The sequence below is a fragment of the Phodopus roborovskii genome, unplaced genomic scaffold (genome assembly GCF_943737965.1).
Source record: "Phodopus roborovskii unplaced genomic scaffold, PHOROB, whole genome shotgun sequence".
NCBI classification, from domain to species: Eukaryota; Metazoa; Chordata; class Mammalia; order Rodentia; family Cricetidae; genus Phodopus; species Phodopus roborovskii.
Window position 1 is genome coordinate 2,649,218 of NW_026126651.1, and position 23,793 is coordinate 2,673,010.

Here is a 23,793-nt window from a genome sequence, read left to right on the forward strand (position 1 = left end):
CAAATTCCTCCTTACTTCCTTTAGCTGTGTCCCCGGGAAGCTCAAAGGACTGGCATCTCACGTGTTTGGGGCCTTGTCCTTTACTGCAGGAGAAGCCCCAGACCCTTCCCCAGTACAAAAGTGGCGAACACAGTGAGGGCAAGCCACAGTTCCCAACCTGGACCCCAGCCAGACCCAGCTGGCCAGAAAGCAAAGAACTAAGTTTCACCGCCCAGACCCAGACCCAGGGTTGTCTCAGCATGACACACCGAAAACGTCCCTGGAGTCCATCAACAGCCAGAACCGTGTCCCGGGTCAGAGATCTAGGGTCAAGGCCGGAGTGAACGCTGACAGAAGCCTCACACTGACGCCATAACTAGACAGGCCACCGTCTTTGGTGTAGGTGTGTGGGCCAAGGGTCAATTCCCATCCAGACCCCAGCTCAGTAGAATCCGTTTCTTCTGTTGGTGCCAGATGAACAAGCCTGTCTTTCTGGGGTGCAGTCTGCAGACTTGATGACCCCCACCGAGTTAACAGAGCCAGTTCCCACGAAGGGAAGAGCCAAGGCCTGTGCCACCTTAGACGCTGATGGTGCGGAAGACGGTGAAGCCGGACAGGGCGGTGCTGATGAGAACCCCAGGGCATTGTGGGTGCCAGTGCAGCTCCTTCAGGTCAGTCTCCCCTTGGTGTACGAACAGCAGCTGCTGGGGAAGTGCTGCCAGCCCGGGGTCTGCTTCTGCCTCGCCCGCCTCTGGGTCCCGTTCCACTGCCAGGTCCCACTGTGTGATCTGGTTGTCAGCGCCCGAGGCTGCAAAGACCCCACTGTCCTGAGGATGCCACTCGACAGAGGTCACAGGGGCCATGTGCTGCTTGAAGGTGGCCACAGGAGAGCCAGACTATGAGAGAGCGCAGGCAGGAACCAGGTTTCAGTGTGAGGACTTGGTACTCAGGCAGAGTCCAGCCAGGGGCCCTCCCTCACACCCACACCAAGCCAGAGCCCAGGGACGAAGCCCAGGGAAAGGTCCACGGGCTGCTGGGAGCTGTGCTTACACCTGCAAATAAGCCTCCTAACGAGGTGACAGGCAGGAGCCTGCCCCCGAGTGTCCCCGAGCAAGCCTCAGTATCCCTTTCCTATAGAAAGAGCAGAGAGGTAGTCCTTCCAGCACATTCTTGGCTGTCCTTTAAGGCTGAGACCTTAACAGAACAGAAACGGCTCTGATGCTTAAGGTGCCCAATACTACAGCACTTGTGTTAGAAGTCCCTGGGGCCATTTGGCGTAGAGGGCTGCGCCTCCCTCTGGAAGCTTCCCCAGGGATGATTCTATAGGACTGATTAAACTGGGCAAAGAGGCTGAGGCATCACTACGCAGGGAAGGAAGGCACGGAGCCAGGAGAGGTCCTGGCTTCCGCTAGAGCCTGGGAGTGCCTCTTCCGCCTGCTCAGCTCTGCGGGCAACTCTTAGTTATGACGTCACCTCTGCTCCTATTCTGTGCCTCAGTTTCCTTTCCTGAAAGAAATGAATGGGGCTCAAATTCCCAGCTGATGCTGTACAGTCCACTAAAACAGACTACGATCCCCAGCAGCCCAACACCATGGGCTTCGTAGCCAGCTGTACTTCTGCCACACTGTAGAGCCAAAGTAGAGCCACAGTCTCTGTGCTGCCCAGCTGGGTACCCACCCCCTCACAGACACGGGGGGAAAGCAGGCAGGGGCAAGTGTGAAAGGAAGATGATGGGTGGTGCACAGTTATAGAAACGGAAGCTGGGGAGGGACAGGCTCATGCCCACCTCCTGCTGTTCCTGCCTCCTCACAGGATTTAATTCCCAGGAGCTTCCCCAGCCCTTACCGGCCCAGCTGGGAAGATACCTTGAACTGTCGTAAGTCCCAGACTTTGAGGGCTCCATCATCCCCACCGCTGAGCAGGAAGGGTTCCCTGCGGCTCCAGCTGATGACATTGACATCCCCATCGTGGGCAGTGGCTGTGGTGAGCATGCAGGCCTTGCCTGGGGCTGCTCGGATGTCCCAGATGCGGATGGAGGCATCCGCCGAGCAGGAGGCGAACACCTGAGTAGGGAGAGACAAGTCTGAGCGGGAAGACGGTCTCCACACTCACCCAAAGACTGCTTCACCGTCACTCACGGTCCCTTGTCTCAGTCGGGCCCCAGCTTGGGCCCCTCCTCTCCCAAGCCAAGGGTTCAGGTTCCTAGCCTGCCCCCGTCAGACCCACATGCCCACGCCTCCGGACTTTCCTCACCGTGTCTTCAGTTGGTGACCACTGCAGATCCTCCACAGAACGTGTGTGGCCCACAAATGGCCTCTGGTCCACATGCCAGGAGCCGCCGTCTGTGGGTGTCCAGAGGTGGACATTCTTCTGACAGTCGCCAGTCACCAAGCGGCCTGGTAAGGGTTAGGAAGCCACCTTACCCACCTGGCCACCTTCCTGCCTTTGTAGGAGCCCTACTGCCCACCCTCCCTGAACCATGACAAACTTACCAGGCACTCGAGGGGACCAGTCAAGAGCAAAGCCCTCACCCATGTGGCCAGCAAAGGAGAAGATGGGCTTCACACGGGCCTGCTCATCTCGGAGGAAAATGGCCAGGGCCTGGGGGTCATCTACCACCTGTAGGAGCCGCCTCAGTGCAAACACCTCCACCTGGCCCTTCTCTGACCATACTCCAGCCACAGGCTCCTCCCCTAGCCAGGATACCTGCCAGAGGGGCACACAAAACAGAGAGAAGACACCTAAAGTTGGACAAAGACCCCCCCCCCCCAGAACCATAACCTCTGCATGTCTATAGAAAACTACAATTCCCAAACAGCTTTGTGAGAAGCAAACTGCAACCTCCAGGACCAGGTAATGACCGGGCCACCGCCTGGCGCTGGGAGCGGAAGTTAGGAGTGGGGCTGCAGCTCTAAGCGCCGCCTGGTGCTCTGGAGCATCTGAAGCAGTGTGCTGAGGGTTCCGGGGCCTGGGCCACACGGCCCCTCACCTCCACACTCAGTGCTCTGTCACATAGGCAGCGCACTTCTCTGGCGTTCCCCACTGTGCTGGCTACTTCATGCCAGCTTGACATGCCCTAGAGCAATCTGAGAGAAGGGAGCTTCGACTGAGGGAATGCCTCAGTTCTCTCAATAAGATGGGGTCTCGGGCACTAGGGCATTTCTGTAAGTAGTGACTGATGTGGGTGGTGCCAACCCTGGAGAGATGGTCCTGGGCTCTGTAAGAAAGCAGGCTGGCCAAGCAGGCGTGGCGCACACCTTTAATCCCAGCACTCAGGAGGCAGAGGCAGAGGCAGGCTGATCTCTGTGAGTTCGAGGCCAGCCTGGTCTACAGAGCAAGTTCCAGGACAGACTCCAAAGCCACAGAGAAACCCTGTCTCGAGAAAAAAAAAAAAAAAAAAACAACCAACCAACCAACCAAACAAAAGAAAACATGTCTCAACGGTCTTAAACAAAACAAACAACAACAAAAGAAAGCAAGGAAGCAGACTGAGCAAGCCACTAAGCACCTTTCCATGGCTTCTGCATCAGCTCCTGCCTTCAGGTTCCCGCTCTGCTTGAATTCCTGTCCCGACTTCCTTCAGTAATGGACAGCAATATAGAAGTGTGAGTCAAATAAACCCTTTCCCGTCCAAGTTGTTTTTGGTCATGGTGTTCCCTCCTTACAACAGTATCCTTAACGAAGCCATTCACCCTGGGCCCAAAGGCTGCCAGACACCCAGGTCTGACTGTGTGTCCCTCACACTCACACCTGTATGAAGTGCCCTTCTAATCTTTCTAATCATCTGTACTGTGTCACACATGCCTCTGCCGACGCCATCCTTCCCATGAGTTAGCTGTACCTTACAGAATCAGCCAATTGTCACACAGAAGCTCAGAACTGAGCTTTCCTCTACTTTCCATCTTCTACTAGTTCCCAATTTCTCCCTAGGGAGAAGCCCAAGTCCTTCTCCTGTCCGGAACAACGGTCTTCTGAGTGCTCATCCCCCACCCCTGTGGTCACTGCCGTTGTCCATCCTGCTCCACAGACACTGGTCTCTCTAGTTCTCCTAGAAACTTCAGAACTCGCTGTGGGTCTCTATACCAAGAGCAACTGCTTAACAAATCCTCCTCAAACCGCACCATTTACACAAGCAACTCCACCCTTACCCTACTTTCGATTTGTCTCCACCACACTTAAAGCATCTTATAATAAAATAATACTCACAAGTTCCTTCTGTTCCCTTCCTCACTAGTATGTAAAGTTCACACATTCAGAGCTTTCTGTCTACAGGCTAAATCTTCTGGGATTAGGACAGCATCCGAGGCACAGCAGTGACAACGGAAATGCACAGGCCCAGTTGTGGGTCAGGGTTTGGTTTAAGTGCTCTTTGTACATCATCTCCTTTTATTTGCTCATCTACCCCATCCGAAGAAGATGCTTTATTCATTGAATTCATTGAACCTGGTACCTTACGCACTTGAGGTGAGCGCTCTAACACCGAGTCACCTTTGAATGCATTCGGTAGCGCAGGCTGGCTTTTGATCCTTCTGCCTCAGTTCCTAAGCAACCACTAAGTGACACCCTTACATGTCACATTGCAGCCTGTGTGGGGTTCTTGTTGTTGTTTTGGTTTGGTTTTTCCAGACAGGGTTTCTCTGTCGCTTTGGAGCCTGTCCTGGAACTCTGTAGACCAGGCTGTCCTCGAACTCACAAAGATCTGCCTGTGTCTGCCACCCAAGGGCTGGGGTTAAAGGCGTGCGCCAGGCGAGGTTTCAGCTCTTACAGCAGCCCCATCTTGCCAGCTTTATAATTGTCATCATTTTGCCTAAGGGGAAAGTGGGTGACAAACGACAAACAAACGCCCACTGCAGTCTAAAGGAATACCTAGTATACAGCAGCTATTAACCCTCCTAACACAAGGGAAAAAGAAGACCCTTTTACCAAGTAACCCTGTAAAAGCTGAGGGGAACTGGGTGGTGGCTCACGCCTCTCAACTTTTAGAAGCCTAGGCAGGAAACCCACCCTGAATCTGGAGTCAGCCTGGGATACACATAGTGAGCCTATGTCAGAAGAACAAAAAAGAAAAAATCCAGGGGCAGGAAGAGGCACCGAGGGACATCTGAATGTGGGGGAAGGGGCGTGCGTACACGATGTTGCACAAGCCCCCGAGAAGGCAAGTACCCGGACTCGGTTGATGCCACCATAGTGGGGAACCATGGCCAGGTCCAGCTGAGGTTTCCGCTCCTCTTCATCCTCTTCATCTTCCTCCTCCTCCTCCTCCTCATCACTGCCCTCTGAGGGTGCTGGCCTCGTCCCGTGGAGATTGTGCATCCGAAGCATCATTAGTCTGGGGAAGCAAAGGATGGATTAGGAACTGAGTGCCACGGAGAGCCAGGGGGCTGAAGAGGAGGTTCGCAGGGGAACCCAGACTTTTAGGTCTGGAAGAAGCTAAGAGTTACTTGGGTCCCTGAGGATGTCTTGAAAACGTACTGCGTCTCACCTGTTGCTCTGGGCGCTCTCAGCCTGCGTTCCCGCACACAGGAAAAGAGTGAGAGGGAGTTCTGTCCGGTTGTCGCCCAGGTGATCTCGGACTATGTCAAAACTGAGACACGGGGCGCCTAGAGAGGGAGGAAAGACAGTACGGTCGCAGCGTGGCAATGAGACGCTGGGAACTCGGCCTCCCCCTCCAACAATGGCCAGCAGTCCGCAAGGCAACATCACAACCCTCAGACTCCAGACCTCTCGCCCCCCAGGCTCCAGGCAGGCCCTTCATTGCCCTGGAGCCAAGAGTCGGGCCTCAGCCTACCAGTCTGCGCACGGTGGTACAGCACGTAGGCCTCCTCGTCCATCACCAGCTCCTCCCCTTCTGCCAGCGGCGGGCCCTTGCCGGGCAGGTAGACCTGCGACGGGCTCTCGGATCCTGGATCGCCGGATTCAGCCTCCATGGGTTCCCCAGTTTCACATGGGAGCCGCCGGCCCTTGCGCGCCGCCATCTTCGAACCTTCTCGACCCGGACGCGAAGTAAGAGCGTCACTTCCGGGCTTCGGTTCCCGCAGCCTGCGGCCAGTCCCGCTGCACTGTTACCTTGGAAACCCGAGGACCAGTAATAAGTGACACGAAGAGAGATGGCCGCCCCCAAGTAACTGTGCTCTGGCTCAGTGAGAAAAAACAAATTAGCTGCGACCGTGTCTTTCGCGTGACCTTAGGGAGTTCTTCCGCTCAGCAGTGGCAAGGCCTTCTGGGAGTTGTAGTTCCACAGGAGTCCTTGCATTCCGAGCGCCTCTCCATCTCCCACCTTTTATTCCCGCGGCTGTCTTTTCATTTATTTAGTTATTCATGTATGCAAACAAACACTTACTGGCAAAGAGACTGGGTTTCTGTTCCCCGAGGACCCATGCGGCCGGTTTCTTCTCCTTTCCTTGTTATGATGGCTTTAAATAGTTTCAAAAATGCTTTAGGCTGGACATTATGTTGTCTACGTTAGTAGATTGAATCTATCCTCTAGGGGCAGTCCTTTTCCCAACCAGGCGTTCCCATGGCAGCTCTGGTCAGCAGGCACTTAATCAGAAAGTCTCTCTCGAGGCCGCTGTTGCAACTGTCAATTCTCTTTATCTGCCCGTGTGCACCCGAGTTTTGGTTAATTGGGGTAATGAAATGTTGGAAATAGATTCTCACTGGGGAGATTAAGGGTATTCAAGACGTGGGTTGGCCATTCTCTTCATTTACATAAGATAACCACTCAAAGCATTCTTGCCGGTAGCCCTAGGAACAGGACACTAGACTTGGTCCTAAGTTTTACATCCCTCATCATTATCACTGCTCTTGGGGGTGTGTCTCTTCCCCGGGCCCTCCCCACCCTTCTCTCCTCGGGTCTCTTGCCACTTCCTGGGCCTTGACTGTGCTTTTCCCATCTCCTGTGATCTAGAAGTGGGGATTGAACTCAGGGTCTTATGAATGCTACAACACTCGGCCCGTTACACCAGCAGCCCAGTTTCTGTTGTCTGACTGTCTTCCCCACGGACTTTTCTCAGGTTCCATTTTCTCCAGAGAAGTTGAAGGGGCCTACGAGACAGACACAGAGCTCAGGCTCGGACTGAGGAGGCGTAAAAACATGGTTTTATTCCAAACACTGCAGTGTATTAGTGGGGGTCGGGGAGGAGGGCTCAAGTGTGGGCGCCCAGACCCGCCTCTCAACCCAGCCTCAGACCCTGCTGAGATCTGGAGAGGGGGCCGAGGGGGTGCGTGTGTGGAGTGTCTGCTGGATCACCACTGAAGGGTCACAAATAAGGGCTGGACTTGAAGATGTGGTTGGTGGTTTCCGGGTTGGTAGGTAAGTGGGGGGAGACAGTAAGACTCTCGTGGAGTACAGGTCATAGGTCAGAGCCAACAAGGATGTAAGAGGAGGGGGTCATCGAGGTCTGACATGAAGGGTCACAGTCTGGTCGGGGCACAGTCTGGGGTCAGATGATCATTTTAGGTGTTGGAAGTCACAGTCTGGGGTCAGGGGTTTCTGTGTGGCGGGGCCAAGGTCTGGGGTCACAGTTTGGCACTCTCGTCTCACAGTTTTGAGTCCTGATGAATGAAAGGTTAAAAACAGGCTCCCCGGGAGGTGTGTGTGGGGGGGGCCAGGGAGCTGCACAGTGATGTGAGGGCCATGGCCCCGAGAGCGGGGGCGGGGCGCGGCGCGACCCCCCTCCCCATCTCCCGCCAAACCAGGTGACGTTAAAAAGCCCTTTTCGGGTTTAAAAAAAAGTCGGTGGGCTCCAAGAACCCCGCCCCCGTGCTCCCGGGATGGGCGAGATTTGGGCGACCCGGTCCCCTCTGGCTCCTGGTTCCCCCCTCCCCCCAGTGCAAGGGGGCGCAGGACGCGGCTCCAGGCGGGGTCCGGCCACGTCCGTCTCCGTCCTTCCCAACCCAGGCGGGTCCTGTCCACTGCGGAGCGCCCCGTCGGGCCGTGGCCCGCGCTGCCCGAGGGGGCGGCGGGGGCCGCCCGGGAGCCGCGTCATACCTCGGACTCCAGGCTGGAGAAGTGCGCCGAGCCCCTGCGCGTGCCCAGGTCCCCGCCCCGGTGCCTCCGGGGCGGCGCGGGAGGCAGCTGCGGCCCCCAGTGCGCGGCGTGCGGGCAGCGGCGCGCGTGGCGGGAGGGCCCGGTGAGCCTGCGCGCGGGGGCCGCCCGCGGGCAGGAGCTCAGGTCCTCGAGCGAGCGCGAGGTGGGCGCGGGCGGCGGGACGTCCCAGGCGCCCGGCGCGCGCCGGTGGCGGTGGCGGTGCGGCGCGGCGGCGGGCGCGCGGTGCGGGGCCCGCGGGCGGCGGGGGTGCGGCCGGGGACACCCGCAGCGTGCCCGGCGCCGGGGCGGTGGCCCAGCGGCCCAGGGTGGCGGCGGGGGCGCCCACCAGCCGCCGTCCAGGCCGTCGTGCGAGCAGCTGAGGTGGCGCGGCGGCGGCAGCAGCTCCAGGCTGGCGCAGTGGCGGCAGTGCCACGCGGGGCCGCCGCGCGGGGGCAAGTAGTCCCAGCTGCCGGCGCGCCAGCCGCCGAGCTTGTCGACCGACCAGTAGCGGCCGGGCGGGGGCCCGAGGCGCTCGGCATACGGGTAGGGGAAGTCGGCGAACCACCAGGGCTCCAGGCCGCCGAGCGACGCCCCGCCCAGGCTTTCCGAGTCCTCCGAGTCTGAAGGCGACGGCTCCACGTCCAGGTAGGCGCACGGGGGCGGCGCGGCGCGGCGCGGCGGGGCAGCCGTCGGGGCCCCCGCGCCCGGGCCGCCCGCGCCCCCGCCCAGCAGCGGCTGGCTCTCGGGGTCGGAACGCGGCCAGCGCGTGGGGGCGGGCGGGCTCTCGTCCTCGAACGCCAGGCGGCACAGCGGCGGCCCGACGGCGGCGGCGGCGGCGGCGGCGGCGGCGGGCGGCGCGGGCGGGGACGGGAAGCCGGGGAAGGCTCCGGCCGGGGGCTCGGCCGCCTCCTGGTCGCGCACGATGGCGAAGTAAGAGGGCGGTGGCTTCTGCGGGGGCTGCGCGGCGGGTGGGGACAGCGGGCGTCCGGCCGCGCCCCTGGGGGCCGCGCGCGCCTCGCCCAGCGCCAGCCCCAGCCCCTGAGGCTCGATGGGACCGTAGTAGCGGTGGAAGCCGTCGGCCAGCGCGGCGCCGCCCGGGGGTACGGTGGCCTTGGCCCGGCGCCAGCGGTCGGCGGCCGCGCGCTCCCGGGGCGCGAAGGGGGCGGCGCCGGGGGGCGGGCGCGCCGGGGGGTACGCGGGGCTGGGCAGCGGCTGCGGCGGGGGCGGGGGCGGGGGCTTGGCGGGCGGCGGAGCGGCCTCGGCGCTGCAGCAGCTGTACATGCCCTGGGAGGGGTGGGAGGGGTGGGCGTGGGTCAGCCGGGTGCCCGACCCGCGCCGGGCCCTGCCCACCCTGCATTTCCTCTAACAGCTCCCCCCAGCCCAGATCAACCTCACCCCCCAGATCAACCTCACCCCCCCCCGACCAACCTCACCCCCCAGAACACCCTCACCCCCCAGAACACCCTCACACCCCCCCAGCCCGCCCTCACCCCCCCCAGCCCGCCCTCACCCCCCAGAACACCCTCACACCCCCCCAGCCCGCCCTCACCCCCAGACCAACCTCACCCCCCAGCCCACCCTCACCCCCAGACCACCCTCACCCCCCCAGAACACCCTCTCACCCCAGCCCACCCTCACCCCCCAGACCACCCTCTCCCCCCCAGAACACCCTCTCACCCCAGCCCACCCTCACCCCCCAGACCACCCTCTCCCCCCCCAGAACACCCTCTCACCCCAGCCCACCCTCACCCCCCAGACCACCCTCTCCCCCCAGAACACCCTCTCACCCCAGCCCACCCTCACCCCCCAGACCACCCTCTCCCCCCCCAGAACACCCTCTCACCCCAGCCCACCCTCACCCCCAGACCACCCTCTCCACCCCAGAACACCCTCTCACCCCAGATCAACCTCACCCCCCCCCCCGACCAACCTCACCCCCCAGCCCCACCCTCTCCCCCCGCCCACCCTCTCACCCCAGAACACCCTCTCCCCCCAGCCCACCCTCACCCCCAGACCACCCTCTCCCCCCCAGAACACCCTCTCACCCCAGACCAACCTCACCCCCCAGCCCACCCTCACCCCAGACCACCCTCACCCCCCCAGAACACCCTCTCACCCCAGCCCACCCTCACCCCCCAGACCACCCTCTCCCCCCCAGAACACCCTCTCACCCCAGCCCACCCTCACCCCCCAGACCACCCTCTCCCCCCCCCAGAACACCCTCTCACCCCAGCCCACCCTCACCCCCCAGATCAACCTCACCCCCCCAGAACACCCTCACCCCCCAGAACACCCTCTCACCCCAGATCAACCTCACCCCCCCCCGACCAACCTCACCCCCCAGAACACCCTCACACCCCCCAGCCCGCCCTCACCCCCAGACCACCCTCTCCCCCCCCCAGAACACCCTCTCACCCCAGACCAACCTCACCCCCCAGCCCACCCTCTCCCCCCAGCCCACCCTCACCCCCCCCAGCCCGCCCTCACCCCCCCCAGCCCGCCCTCACCCCCAGACCACCCTCTCCCCCCCCAGAACACCCTCTCACCCCAGACCAACCTCACCCCCAGCCCACCCTCTCCCCCCAGCCCACCCTCACCCCCCCAGCCCGCCCTCCCCCCCCCCAGACCACCCTCTCTCCCCCAGAACACCCTCTCACCCCAGATCAACCTCACCCCCCCCCCGACCACCCTCACCCCCCAGAACACCCTCTCACCCCAGACCAACCTCACCCCAGCCCACCCTCACCCCCCCGCCCACCCTCACCCCCCAGACCACCCTCTCCCCCCAGAACACCCTCTCCCCCCAGCCCACCCTCTCACCCCAGACCAACCTCACCCCCCCAGCCCACCCTCTCCCCCAGCCCACCCCTCTCCCCCCGACCACCCTCACCCCCCAGCCCACCCTCACCCCCAGCCCACCCTCTCCCCCCAGCCCACCCTCTCTCCCCCCAGCCCACCCTCTCACCCCCCAGCCCACCCTCTCACCCCCCCAGCCCACCCTCTCCCCCCCCCCCGCGGCTTGCTTCCAGGCCCTCTTTCCTACCCTGGAGAAGGCCAGCAGGAAATCCATGCGGTGGGTTGGCCCCAGGCAGTGCCGCAGGCGCCAGTACACCAGATGTTCCCAGGCAAAGACCAGCAAGGAGAGGCCCATGGCCACGAGGAGCATGTAGAAGACGCCTGCCATGTTGTCGATGTCCAGCTTGCTGCTCATCACCTCGATTTTGTCATTGTGGCAGATCCCGGAGAGCCACAGCCGCTCCAGCATTTCAATCTCATCTGGGGATGGGGTCAGAGTCACTTACTGTGAACACACCCTCCTCCTCCTACAGAGCCCTGGCCCCAGCCCATCCTCCCCAGGATGGAGGGCGAGCCCTCCCGTCTCCAGGGTAGGACTTCCTGCCCAGAGTAGCCGCACCGTCCCCCAGGAACTGCAGCAGAGCCAGGTCGATGGGCCGCTTCCAGCGGGAGCCCTTGTGCAGGGCGATGCCATAGCCAGTGGTGGCAAAGACCTTGCCAGAGCCGATGGTGACCAGCTTGCAGCCCTCGTCCTTGCGGGCCATGTAGTTGAGCACTGCCGCGTCGTAGATGAAGGCGTCCAGTTTCCTGAGGACAGGGACGGGAAAGGCAGGGTCAGTCTCGCTCAGGTGACCTCGCGGCCCGCCAGGCATCCTTTCACCGCTAACCTGCCACTGCGCAGCTCTTGAGCCAGGCCCTCTCCTCGTGCCCCTTTTCAGCGTTGGTAAAGGATAGTGGGGCCGCCAGGCAGAGCCACCAGGAGGAGGAGACATTTGGGCTTCGGAAGAGAAGGACGAATGGGAGAAGAGAGCGAGGAGAAGGGACACACCTGGAGCAAGAACCAGGCAGACGCCCGCCCCGGCCTGAGAAGCAGCCAAAGTAGGGTACAGGGAAGTGAGAGAGACGCTAAGCCCGCAGGCGGAGGTAGATAAGGAGAAACGGGTTAGTTTAGAAGAGCCGGCCGGAAGCATGCCTCAGCTAAGGCAAGCACTCAGAACTAATAAGTCTCCGCGTCATGATGTGGGAGCTGGCTGGTGGCCCAAAGGCAAAGCCACGCCGTCCGTCCACATCAACTAATCCACATCAACTAACGGGTCGAGAAACTGCACTAAGAGGCCAGGTGCTCCGGACCTCTAACCCATCTCTTCAGCCCTAACAATTGTTTTACATTTAGAGAGAGAGAGTGTGTGTGTGTGTGGGCATGCATGCCACGGGTGTGTGTGTGTGTGTGTGTGTGTGTGTGTGTGTGTGTGTGCATGCATGCCACGGTGTGTGTGTGTGTGTGTGTGCCACGGTGCACTTTTGGTCGGAGGACAACTTGTAGGTCATTTCTTCCCTTCCACCCTGTGGACTCTAGAGACTGATCTCAGGCACCAGGCTTGGGAGCAAGTGCCTTTCTCTGGTGAGCCATGCCACCAACCTCGCCTCTTGAGTGCATTACTTTACACTTATTTGTGGGGGGGGCATGGCATTGCACAGAGGTTGGAGAACGACTTGCAAGAGCTGGTCTTCCTGTCTATCACCCGAGTTCCAGGGATTGAACCTGGGTCTACAGCCTGGACCCTACGTCACTCCTGTTTTTAATGCATGCGAGCACAGGTATGTAAGTACATGTGTGTGGAGGCTGAAGGACACCTTGGGTGTCATCCTCAGGATCACTGTCACCCAAGGTGTCCTTTAAGACATGTCTTTTTTTTTTTTTTTTTTTTTTTTTTTTTTTTGAGACAAGGTCTTACTGTATACCTCTAGCTGGTCTGAAACTTGCTAGTGGACTAGGTGAGCCTGGAACTCAGAGATCCTCCTGCCTCTGCCTCCTTAGTGCTGTGATTAAAGGCCTCCATGCCCAGCAAGACATTTTATTGGCCTAGGTGAGACTGGCCGGCCAGAAAGCCTCTCTGCATTTTATGGTTCTGAGGATTGTTGATTGAACTGTCACCTCAGGGTCTTGCAGAGTTGCTGAGACTGGCCTTAAGTTTCAAATCCTCCTGCCTCCAGCTTCTTGAGTACCTGAGATGTCAGGTTAACGCCATCAGGCCTGCCCTCTGTGTTTATTCTTTAAATAGTGTAGATACTAGAGTTAAAATTTGGTCACACTTTTGGACTCCAGATAACTTCTAAGAGGGAGGGGCCTCACTTTGGCTAGCATTGTCCAAAAACATTTTACCGTGACAAAATGGACCCTGTACATGGACATGGTAGTCAGTGTCCACATACAGCTTGAAATGTGGCCAGTATGAGGAGATGATGAAATTTTCCTTGATTTTTTTTTTTAAAGATTTATTTACTTATTAATGTATACAGTGTTCTGCCTGCATGTATGCCTGCAGGCCAGAAGAGGGCGCCAGATCTCATTACAGACGGTTGTTTCTGGAAGAGCCTGTGCTCTTAACCCCTGAGCCATCTCTCCAGTCCTATTTACTTGATTTTTTTTTTTTTTAAAACAAATACTACTGGATGGAACAGATCTGTGGGAAGGCAACATAAAAACTGACTAGAGGCTTCTCACAGAGAGGAGGAAACCTTCAGGAAGTAATACTTGACCTTGACTGGAAGCCGCTGAGCTATGTCACAGAGCCTAGCCTGTCAATTGATATATTAGACTTCCCTTCTATATTAGACTTCCAAGACAGAGCAGACCCTGCCCAATCATTCACCTCTGCTGGAGAGACTGACCAAGCAGATCCCTGGAGTTGAGGCGAGGTAGCCAAAGCAAAGAGGAACTTGGCATGGTGAGGTAGAGGCTAGCAGGCCCCAAGAATTACCTTTCCCTTAGGGGTGTCCATTGAGGGTCCCGCTTTGGAAAGCGGTCTTAGTTTTCTCTCAGTCTTTAACTGGCACAGGGATCCCAGCTGACATCTAGGAGTGTGTGTACGTGGGCAAGCCAGCAGGCATTTTTGCCTTGTGGGCAAATTGTAATTTCCCTCTAGTTTTTCTTTGTTTAGGAAAATGCCCATGAGGGCAGAAAGCGAATTGCTCTCCACATTTAAGTGGAGATAATTTGCTGTTTCCGGACTTGGGCTGAGAGGAGAGATGGGAGGGCTGGGAACGGCATCAGAGGGAGAGAGAGAGAATCTTCCTGGAGGAGAGGAATGGGATGGACTCAAGTATTTCAGAGAAATGCTACGAGACAAAGCTTCCAGATGGACATAGTGGACAAGTTTCAGAAGGTGGAGTCAAACAGCATTTGCTTTTTAGTTTTTTGGTCTTGATGGAACCAAGAGCCCCAAGCTAAACAAGAACTCCATCACTAAACTGCATGTGTAGTCCAGCTCTGGCTTTTGGTTTCTTTAAGACTTTGTTCTATGGTATGAGTGTTTTGTCTGCATAGTTATACAGCACATACGTGCAGTGCCTGTAGAGGCCAGAAGAGGGCACTAGATCCCCGAGAACTGGACTTACAGGTGATGGTGAGCCTCCATGTGGGTGCTGGGAATAGAACCTGGGCCCTCTGCAAGAGCAATGAGTGCTCTTAATTGCGGAGGCATTTCTCCAGCATTCCTTTTAGTTACTTGTTCAGCTTTCTGTGACCTAATGCCTACTTGCCCTCTCCCCTAAATCCCTATTTAAATTCAACCTTGGGCTGGAGATACAGCTCAGTCTGTAGGAAGCCTGCCTGGGTTCCCCTGTGAGGATCTGGCTGGGGTCGGGACTCAATGTTAGAGTCCTTGTGCCAAGTGGGTATGGCCTTTGAGATTTCAAAAGCCCAGCCCAGGTCCAGTGTCTGTCCGTCCATCCGTCTGTCCTTCCCTTCTTCCCTCCCTTCCTCCCTGTCTCCCTCCCTCCCTCTCTGCCTGATGCCTGTGGATCAGGATGTAAACTCTTAGCTACTGTTGTGGCCATGCGTGTCTGCGTCCCATCGTGACGGTCATGGACTAACGCTCTAAGGTTGCAAGCCCCCAATCAAATGCTTTTTTTTATATTGTTGCCGAGGTCATGGTGTGACTTTACAACAATACAGCCGTGACTGACGCACCTAGCAATGTACAGAACCAATCCACAGCATCGCAAAAACAAATTCATATTTTGTCCGGGCCCCTCACTTGTGTCACCACTTGAAAAAGTGGTGCAGGAGGATTGCTGTGAGTGTGAGGCAATCCTAAACTGCACAGGGTTACCTTTGTGTAACGGTTTTCCCAGAGATTGAAACACTCCGCTTTTTCAGCAGAAGGTGAACAACTCAATGTAGCTTTAGGATGCCTCAGAAACTGACAAGATTCACTAGGCCCTCCCTGCCAGAGCGGTCCATAAAAGCTGAGAGCCCCTCTCAGAAGAGCCAAGCTGTGAAGAAAAGTCTGAGACAGGCCAGCTGCCTGGAAGCAGCAGCAACCATCAGAGCTGCTGGGAGAGGCACCTGGGAAGGACCCTCCGACCTGTCCTCTGCCTGCAGCTGTGCCGTGAGCTCCAGGTTCCCAGCTTTGTGAGCTGTCACCATGCTGGGTGGGCCCTGGTGATACAGTTTGAATCATCTCTGCCCCTGTAACCCCTCCCCCATGCCCCTGCAGTGACCCCTCCCCTCACCCATGCCCCTGCAGTGACCCCCCTCCCCTCCCCCATGCCCCTGCAGTGACCCTCACCCCTCCCCCATGCCCCTGCAGTGACCCCCTCCCCTCCCCCATGCCCCTGCAGTGACCCCTCCCCTCACCCATGCCCCTGCAGTGACCCCAGTAAAACTGATTGGTTCACCAGGTTGGACTTTGGTGCTATCCATACTTTGATCTGTCTGTCGTGAGCTCCCTATGTGGGGTGAGTAGACGAGTGTTGTGTGTCCCTAGGAAAAGTCTTGTCACACAACAACCCTGTCTAAAATAGAATAAACAGAAGCCCCCAGCCATTTCTCCTATCATCTGCTTGGGTGTATGTTGAGGGTTAACATTTGCCTTCCACCTCGCTTGCCTAAGTGTGTAGTCGTATGTGGACATATGTGCCATGTTTTAACTAGCCTCCTTGCTCTTGTCCTGGTCTCTCCTGTTCCCCACTGGCTGTAAGGCAGCAACCCTGTGCCATGGGACACTTCTGCGGCCCTCATACCCTTGGCTGCCTCTCTGGAAAGTTCCCCAAACAGCACCCACCTCAACCCCGACTTTCTTCTAGTGTTTGTTCCAAAGGAAATTTCTGGAGCCCCTGATTTAACACTGAGGGCCTCTCCATAGGTCTCCCAAACTTTTTATTTTGCAAGCACTTGTCCTCTGCAGTACAGCATAAAATGTTACTCAGCTCGGAATCTGTTTCCCTGCGCTGGTTTTTAAGTTTCATGAAGGATTCTCCTGTTTTTTGTTTTGTTTTTGGTTATTGTTGTCGTGTTAACGTGACACAAGCTAGAGGTACCAGAGAACCACAATTAAGAACCACAATTCCCATAAAATTGGCCTATGGGCACCAGGTGTTGGTGGCTCACACCTTTAATCCAAGCACTTGGGAGGTAGAGGCAGGCTGATCTCTGTGAGTTCCAGGCCAGCCAGGGCTCAAAGTGAGGCCCTTTCTCAACAAAATAATACCATCTTCTCTTGGTCACTGTAGTGACTAACAGCCATGAGCGGTGATTTGTACTTGCATCTTGAAAATTAAAAATCTGCCTCTTGAGTGAGAGCAACCACATTTCAAGGGCTCTGTCTTGCTGAACTCTGAGTCTAATACTTTCCATCCACTGTAGGAATACGCTACTCTACCACACATGGCTGTCTGCTGGACAGTGCTACTCTGGACACCCTAGATAGGACCTGTATCTGCTCACGGAGGCAGGGTTCCACCACTAGCTAGTGCAAGAAGACCTCAACAAATACTTGAGGGAGAGAGGGAGGGAGGGAGGGACAGAATGAGAGGTGGGAGGGAGGGAGGGATACATTGATGCCTTTTCCCTTTCATATCATTAGGGGTTATCAACCCTACCATCCCTGCTCAATTTTTTTCTCCTTTGTTCCTTTCTATATTAAATAAGTGTGGTGGTGGTGGTGGTGGTGGTGGTGGTGTGTGTGTGTGTGTGTGTACACCAAGAAAAGAGCTCCCAGCACATTGGCACTGGCAGTTCCCTGGCAGACAAGGTCTAAATCAGCCCAGGGTAGAGCTGGTGGCCAACAGCCTGCTTATGCACTCATAGGCTTGCTATGTCTCTTTTATTGACATCAGTAAAGATAATAGAATAAATGGGGAGAGGGAGGAGAATCGGTGAACTATTACTAACATCAGAGGAAGAGGAAGATAAGATATTGCAAACTTAGACATGAGTAGGGTTCTGTAAAAGACCATACTGCGGAGTTAATGAAACACTAAACATCCTGAGACCAGAAGTAATGGGTGTGGTAGGATACATCTGCCATCCCAGCACTGAGAAGGTGTAGACAGAAAAGTCACTAAAGTTCCAGGCTAGCCTGGTATGCAACAGGGAGACCCTCCTCAAAGATCAAGTCAAAACAAAACAAACAACAACAAACAAAACCACTACCAACAAAACCAATTCTAAGACCAAAGAAATAAGTTCTTGGAAAAATAAAAATATACTTGGCCGGGGTTTTGGTACAAAGCTCACCTCACATGCATGAGAGCCCCGGTCCCTTGCCCCAACACCTCAGATACACTAGCCGACAGATATATTAGCAGATACGTTTAGTCAGGGGCAGAAGGAACGTGACACAGGAAAGGTAACAGCAGATGCTCTCTGATGCAGCTCTTGCCTAGGGCCCCATCCTGCTTGGGGCGGGGGGGGGGGAGAGAAAAGGGGTGTGGGGAGAAATGGACACGATAGGAAACTCGTGTCAAGTCAGTCTAAGTGCCAGAAAGGGAGATCACAAGATGACTCTGGATAGGCTTGCCATGCAAGCCTGACAACCTGAGTTCCATCTCTGGGACCCGCGTAGAGATTGGGGAGGAGGCCTCCACACGTGTGCATCCCTGGGACCCATGTACTGATGGGAGAGACATCCTGTGTGTGTAACTCTCCCATCATATGCGATCGTAAAAAAATGGAATCTGTGCAAAGGTGGAGATGCCCCTGTGGCCACACGAGCATTCATTCAGGGCGGGAGATATGGCAGGCGGATCTCTCTGAGCGGAAGACCAGCCTGGTCTACAGACTGAGTTCTAGACAGCCAGGGCCACACAGAGAAACCCTGTCTTGAAAAACAAAAAGAAAAAACAAACAAAAATCAAAACAAACAAAAGAAAAAAAACACCACCAACAAAAACTAAAAAGAGTTAATTCAGGTGAGCAGGACCAAAGGGACCCACCCCTAGAAAGGTAGGCTCCCTTCAAGATACCATTCCCTCCCAGAGTCTCTCCAGTGCGGTCCCTATGAATCTCCTATCATCAGAGTCTGTCCAGTGCGGTCCCTATGAATCTCCTATCATCAGAGTCTGTCCAGTGCGGTCCCTATGAATCTCCTATCATCAGAGTCTGTCCAGTGCGGTCCCTATGAATCTCCTATCATCAGAGTCTCTCCAGTGCGGTCCCTATGAATCTCCTATCATCAGAGTCTCTCCAGTGCGGTCCCTATGAATCTCCTGTCATCAGAGTCTCCCAGTGCGGTCCCTATGAATCTCCTAGCAGAGTCTCTCCAGTGCGGTCCCTATGAATCTATCAGGCTGAGCTGAGTCTGTGCCCCCCCCCCTTTTTTTTTTTTACTGAGATGAACATACCTTCCTATTTCTTCTCTTCATTTGTTTTCCTTTGAGATGCTATCCAGAGCCCAAGTATGCTTTCCCTAGTACTTTGCACCTCTTTACTCTTCCCCCATGCCTGCTCTCTCTCTCCATCTCTCTCTCCCTCCCTCTCTCTTTTTGTTTGTTCTAGTCAGATCTTCTCTGTATAGTCCTGGTTGTCCTGGATCTCACTCTATAGACCAGCCTGGCCTCGAACTCAGGGATCTGGCTGCCTTTGCTTCCTAAATGCTGGTGTGTGCCACTACCCCAACTCTCCCTGCCCCCTTTCCCTAAAGTTGTGCTTCCTGCCCCGTGTGGATGACTCCCAAATATGCTAACTTCAAACTTTCTCCTCTACCCACCTAAGTCTATCCTCCTCCTCCTCTCTGGGGCAGTTTTGAGATTTGCAGTTTGCCTTTGCTGGGGTTTTTCTTTCAATCTCTCTTAAATTGTTCTCGGGCTTCTGCTTGAGCCTGTTCTTCGTCATTTCATTAATGAGGAACCCAGGTTACCCTGGTATCATATGCTGGCTTCTCAGACATTCCCCGTGATTTCTATAACATGTCTTTCCTGCCTTTTAACCCTTTAATTGACAGAAGAAACAAACCAGAGCCTCCATACAGTCTCTCTCGCTCTCTCTTGCTCTCTCTCTCTCTCTCTCTCAAATAATAGTAACAATAAACAATTAAAAATACATTTCAGAAAGTGAACAAACACGGGAATGAAGGGGAGGGAAAGAATTCAGGAAAATTCAGAAATCTCTGAAAACAAATAGCATAAAGACAGAAGTGCGTGACCCGGCGGCGAGACCAGTTCCGGACTAAATCGTGTTGCACCTAACTGAGAAGGAGGAAAGAGAGACCACAGCACAGACACAGGCTCAGGGGTCTGCACGATCTTGGGTTCTCTGTGACACAATGGGAAAAATAAAGATGGTTGAGAAAAAAAGAAAAACACACAAAAGAATGCAATGGAGAGCTATCTCCAAAATATGAAGAGAAATGACTGCCATCCCAGAATTCTGTACCCAGCCAGACTAGCCATCAAGTGCAAAGAGAGAATAGACCTTTTAGATTCACACTGCCACCAAAAACATACCTCTTCAGCCTTTTCTCCGGAAGATTAGAAGGGACAAGGAGCCAAACCTCCAACACCAAGAATTCGTGAAACAACAACTAGACAGATTGAGCCAGTTTGGTACCAGACACCATCAGGCCAGAGGCCAAGAAAACTTCTGCAAGATGAAATTAGTTGGTTGTTGCCTCTAAACATAAGAAAACATTCAGAGTCTGGAGAGATGGCTCAGAGGTTAAGACAGCTCTTCCAGAGGTCCTGAGTTCAATTCCCAGCAACCACATGGTGGCTTACAACCAAACATAATGCGATCTGGCTCCCTCTGCTGGCCTGAAGGCAGACACAAACACTGTATACAAAAATAAATAAATCTTTTAAAAAATTCAGATTGTTAACAGGGAATTGGAAGTTTGAATTAGTTAAGCACAAGAATGCTCAGCCATTAAGTAACAGAAAAAAATGACAATTGGAAACTCCAGGAGAAACAAAGAACCGTAGGGAAGAAGCAATCACACTACTATTTGAGGCATTTCCATAGCGCTAAGAGAAACACAGAATCCAGTTAGAATCAGAGAGAAAGGCTGGGCTCATTTAAATGTTAGAATGAATATTCCATTGTGTAAAGTGGATGGAAAATGGTGAAATTAAAAATCACGCGTTAGCTTTACAAACATGGAATTTAGAGATAAGGAGATTAAATAGCAAAATGATACAGCAAACGAGATGAATGCTGCTCCTTTTCCGGTGGGAGAAGTGGAGGGCAGGCAGATGTTTTTCATTACAACAGGAAGACTTGGTTTGGGCCTGGTGACAGAGGCCTGCAATCCCAGTATCATGGAGAAACCAGGAGAGGCAGAGTTCAAGGCCAACGAGCTACATGTTACGTCCCGGACAGCCTGGGCTGTCTAAAAATGAAAAAAAAGTCATCCTGTATTTCACCCTCCAAAGTCTGTATGGATAACGCTAATAGAAATGAAAAATTTAAAAGTACAAAACAAATACCTGGGACAGAACAGTTGAGCGAGCGAAGGCAGGAGGTAACAGAAACAGGGATGTCCTTTGTGAGTCCATGAAAGTTGCAGGGATGAGGGAATGATGATGGTGACTCTGAGAGGAACACAGTGGAGAACCCTGGGTCCCGTCAGACCTCGGGGCTCAGGCCACCCTGGCAGCACTGGGCATCTCGCCGTGCTCCCGAGTCTAATGATAGACACCTGACACGGTTATGAGCCCTCATGAGTTAAAGCCAGTCCCCTCCCCAAATTCATACTCCAGAGCCTGAGTCTCTAGCACCCAAGGATGTGACTATCTGCAGACAGGGCCTCATGGGGGCGATGAGGTCACAGGGCAAGGGCAGGCAAGTCCAACATGGCTGGCATGCTTACAGGATGCGGAAGTTTGTAATTCGGAGAGGGAAGAGGAGCAGAGGGGCGCGGTGGGTGGGTCACCCCACCTTTGAGTAAGGAGCCGGGAGGCTTGGCCTCCCGGCCCCCAGAGGACACAGAACCTTGCAGCCCTGCAAACTCTCCACCGCTACAACAAAACCAGAAGATGTGGCGGCACCTGACCTTCACCCACCGGAGAGGGTCCGCGCAAGGGAGAGGGGCCGCGCAAGGGAGAGGGTCCGCGCAAGGGAGAGGGTCCGCGCAAGGGAGAGGGGCCGCGCAAGGGAGAGGGGCCGCGCAAGGGAGAGGGGCCGCGCAAGGTCCGCCTCAGCTGTGGCACAAGTTCAAGCATGGCTACCCGAGACTGTGTGAGTGGGGAACAGAACCCGGGCACAACAAGCACTCTAACGGAGAGGATGGCAGGAATGAGGCCACACCGTGGCGGAGGTGTGGCGGCGGTGGGGGGTGGCCTGATGGGGCTGTCCTTTAGCCCCTGCAGTTTGGTGGTACTGTGTGCACCTCCCTTCGAGCTGGCTGTGGCCCCACCTGAGACTGTCCAAAGGCACCCACATGTGATGGCAAGCTGGAAACGGACACATGCCACCAACCCTGCCAAGGAGGCCCTGTGTACGGTCGTGACACTGGCTCGGGCCATACCCAGCAAGTAGCCATTGAACTGTCCCCAGTGTCTAGAGATTCCCCGTCATGTCCCATGGTGGACAGGAAGAAGGGCAGGGAAGTTTTCTGGGGAGCCCAAGTTTCTCCACACCGCGAGCTGGGTGTGGCCCCAGGGCATAGCTGCATAGCTTGTATCCACCTTCACTGGATGTACGCCTCAGTGTTATTATTATTATTATTATTTTTTTTTTTTGTCATTTTGTCTTTTTGAGACACCTTGAGCTCACATGCACTGGGAAATGAAAACCACATTGGGCTTCAAAGACCAAATGTGTAGGCAGAAGGGCTCCGCTACTTGACCTGGTGTTAAAGGCCTGTTATCCCAGTATGCGGGAAGCCAGGGCAGAAGGATAGGAGTTCAAGGCCAGCCTGGGATACACAGAGAGACCCTGTCCAGAAAACATAATATACAAACCAAATCATGTTTGCACTAATGTGTCCGAGTAACGTTTTGGACTTGTTGGGTTCCCACAGGACGGAGCTGGTGGAGTCCAGTCCCCCAGCACACACGGAACCAGGCTTCTGAGCCCAGAGACACATGTCAGACAACGAGTTAAGTCAACGAAGACAGCCAGGACAGACAGAAGCCTGGGCTGCGATCGGGTCCTTAGGAAGTGATCAGAGCCACGGGCTCAGCGGGCTCAGCGGGCTCTAGGTGACACCTGTGTGTCAGGGACCCAGGGTAGAAGAGGGGGTGAAGAAGAGGAAGACAGTCAAGGGAGGGGGAGGAGAAGGTGGGGGAAGAGGAGGGGGAGGGGGAGGGGGAATAGGAGGGGGAAGGGGAGGGGGAGGGGGCAGGAAGAAGGGGGAGACAAGTCAACACCAGCGAGGTTTCTTTTCCTTCTTCCTTTTTAAAAACACATTTTTTTCAAGACAGGGTTTCTGTGTGTAACAGCCCTGGCTGTCCTGGAACTCACTCTGTAGAGCAGGCTGGCCTCGAACTCACAGATTCCCCCCTGCCTCTGCGTCCTGAGTGCTGGGATTAAAGGCGTGCCTACCACTGCCCCAGTTTTTTGTTTGATTGGTTTTCTTCTTTTAGCGTATGTGGCTTATTTATTTATTTATTGTGTGGTACTGGGAGTTGAGCTCAGAGCCTAGTGCTCTACCATTGGGTCCCTGTCCCAAGGAGGGTGTCACTGAAGTTAAAAAGGAAAATTTTAATGACATTAAAAAAAAAAAAGAGGAGGAAGAGTAAAATAACAGAGTGGAGAGAGAGTTGAATGTGATGTCTACTACAGGCAAGGCTGCGAAACACTAGGAATTTGACAATTTCAGCCCTAAGTGGTGGCGCACTTGGGGAGAGACAGAGGGATCTCTGTGAGCCAGGGTTACACAGTGAGACCCTGTGTCCAAAAGCCACAGAAGCAAAGAAAGGGAGGAAGGAAGGAAGGAAGGAAGGAAGGAAGGAAGGAAGGAAGGAAGGAAACGTCTCAAGTCCAAACTGCAGTGCACTGGGGACCTAAATAAGCCTGGGACCTCCCCAGAGGTAGGGTATTGTCAGCGCTTACATTAATTAATTCCACGTGAGAGAGCATGTTTTAGTTAATCTCACCTCCCTTGCCTGCGGCTCTCGGAGGACCCTGACTCCCACAGACACTCAGCCACAGGACAGGATGGAGAGGGTAGCGCAAACCCTGACTTAAGGAGGGAGGAGGCCTGCACTTCAACCCCAGCTGTGGTGTGCTAAGCAAACAGACCATTCCGTGGCGTGGCGGAGGAAGGAGGCCATGCGGCTGGGATGAAGGGGGCTGGGATGAAGGGGGCTGGGATGAAGGGGCGGTGGGGCAGCTCCAGGGTGGGAAGGAGCGGAGAACGTGACGCAGCCACTTGCTGGCCTCCAGTCAAGAAAACAAAAACAACACGCGAGGGGCCGCAGGGTCCACGGCTCCACTCGAACCCAGGGCACCTGCGGTTGGTATTCCTGAAAACCACCTGAGTGCCAGGCCCCGGCACCAGAGCCACAGGGTCTCAGCACAGCGCAAAGGGCAAGGACAAAAGACC

At 55.5% G+C, this 23,793-nt stretch overlaps 2 protein-coding genes across 2 annotated transcripts in view; both read right to left on the reverse strand.

The window, feature by feature from the left end:
• Positions 1 to 61: 61 nt before the first annotated feature.
• Grwd1 (glutamate rich WD repeat containing 1) lies at positions 62 to 6,248 on the reverse strand. The gene is made up of 7 exons (XM_051174126.1): positions 5,768 to 6,248; positions 5,462 to 5,579; positions 5,143 to 5,308; positions 2,472 to 2,685; positions 2,233 to 2,375; positions 1,845 to 2,042; positions 62 to 875 (listed from the first exon to the last, which is right to left on the reverse strand). The coding sequence occupies exons 1-7, from the start codon at positions 5,952 to 5,954 to the stop codon at positions 558 to 560; spliced, it is 1,344 nt and encodes a 447-aa protein (XP_051030083.1). The 5' UTR covers positions 5,955 to 6,248; the 3' UTR covers positions 62 to 557.
• A 1,700-nt stretch (positions 6,249 to 7,948) lies between these two features.
• Grin2d (glutamate ionotropic receptor NMDA type subunit 2D) overlaps positions 7,949 to 23,793 on the reverse strand; it is a 36,057-nt gene continuing 20,212 nt past the window's right edge. The window contains exons 11-13 of the mRNA XM_051174125.1: positions 11,424 to 11,611; positions 11,052 to 11,284; positions 7,949 to 9,292 (exon numbers count right to left, since the gene is read on the reverse strand). Of these exons, the coding sequence (XP_051030082.1) occupies positions 7,964 to 9,292; positions 11,052 to 11,284; positions 11,424 to 11,611 (1,750 nt within the window). The 3' untranslated portion in view covers positions 7,949 to 7,963. The remainder of the gene's footprint in view (positions 9,293 to 11,051; positions 11,285 to 11,423; positions 11,612 to 23,793) is intronic.

Coding starts and splice junctions, on each gene's coding strand:
- Grwd1 (XM_051174126.1), bottom strand. CDS start 5,954: ATGGCGGCGCGCAAGGGCCGGCGGCTCCCATGTGAAACTGGGGAACCC. Junction 2,376..2,471: donor CTGGTCCCCTCGAGTGCCTG/GTAAGTTTGTCA, acceptor AACCCTTACCAG/GCCGCTTGGTGACTGGCGAC. Junction 876..1,844: donor GGGACTTACGACAGTTCAAG/GTATCTTCCCAG, acceptor GCTCTCTCATAG/TCTGGCTCTCCTGTGGCCAC.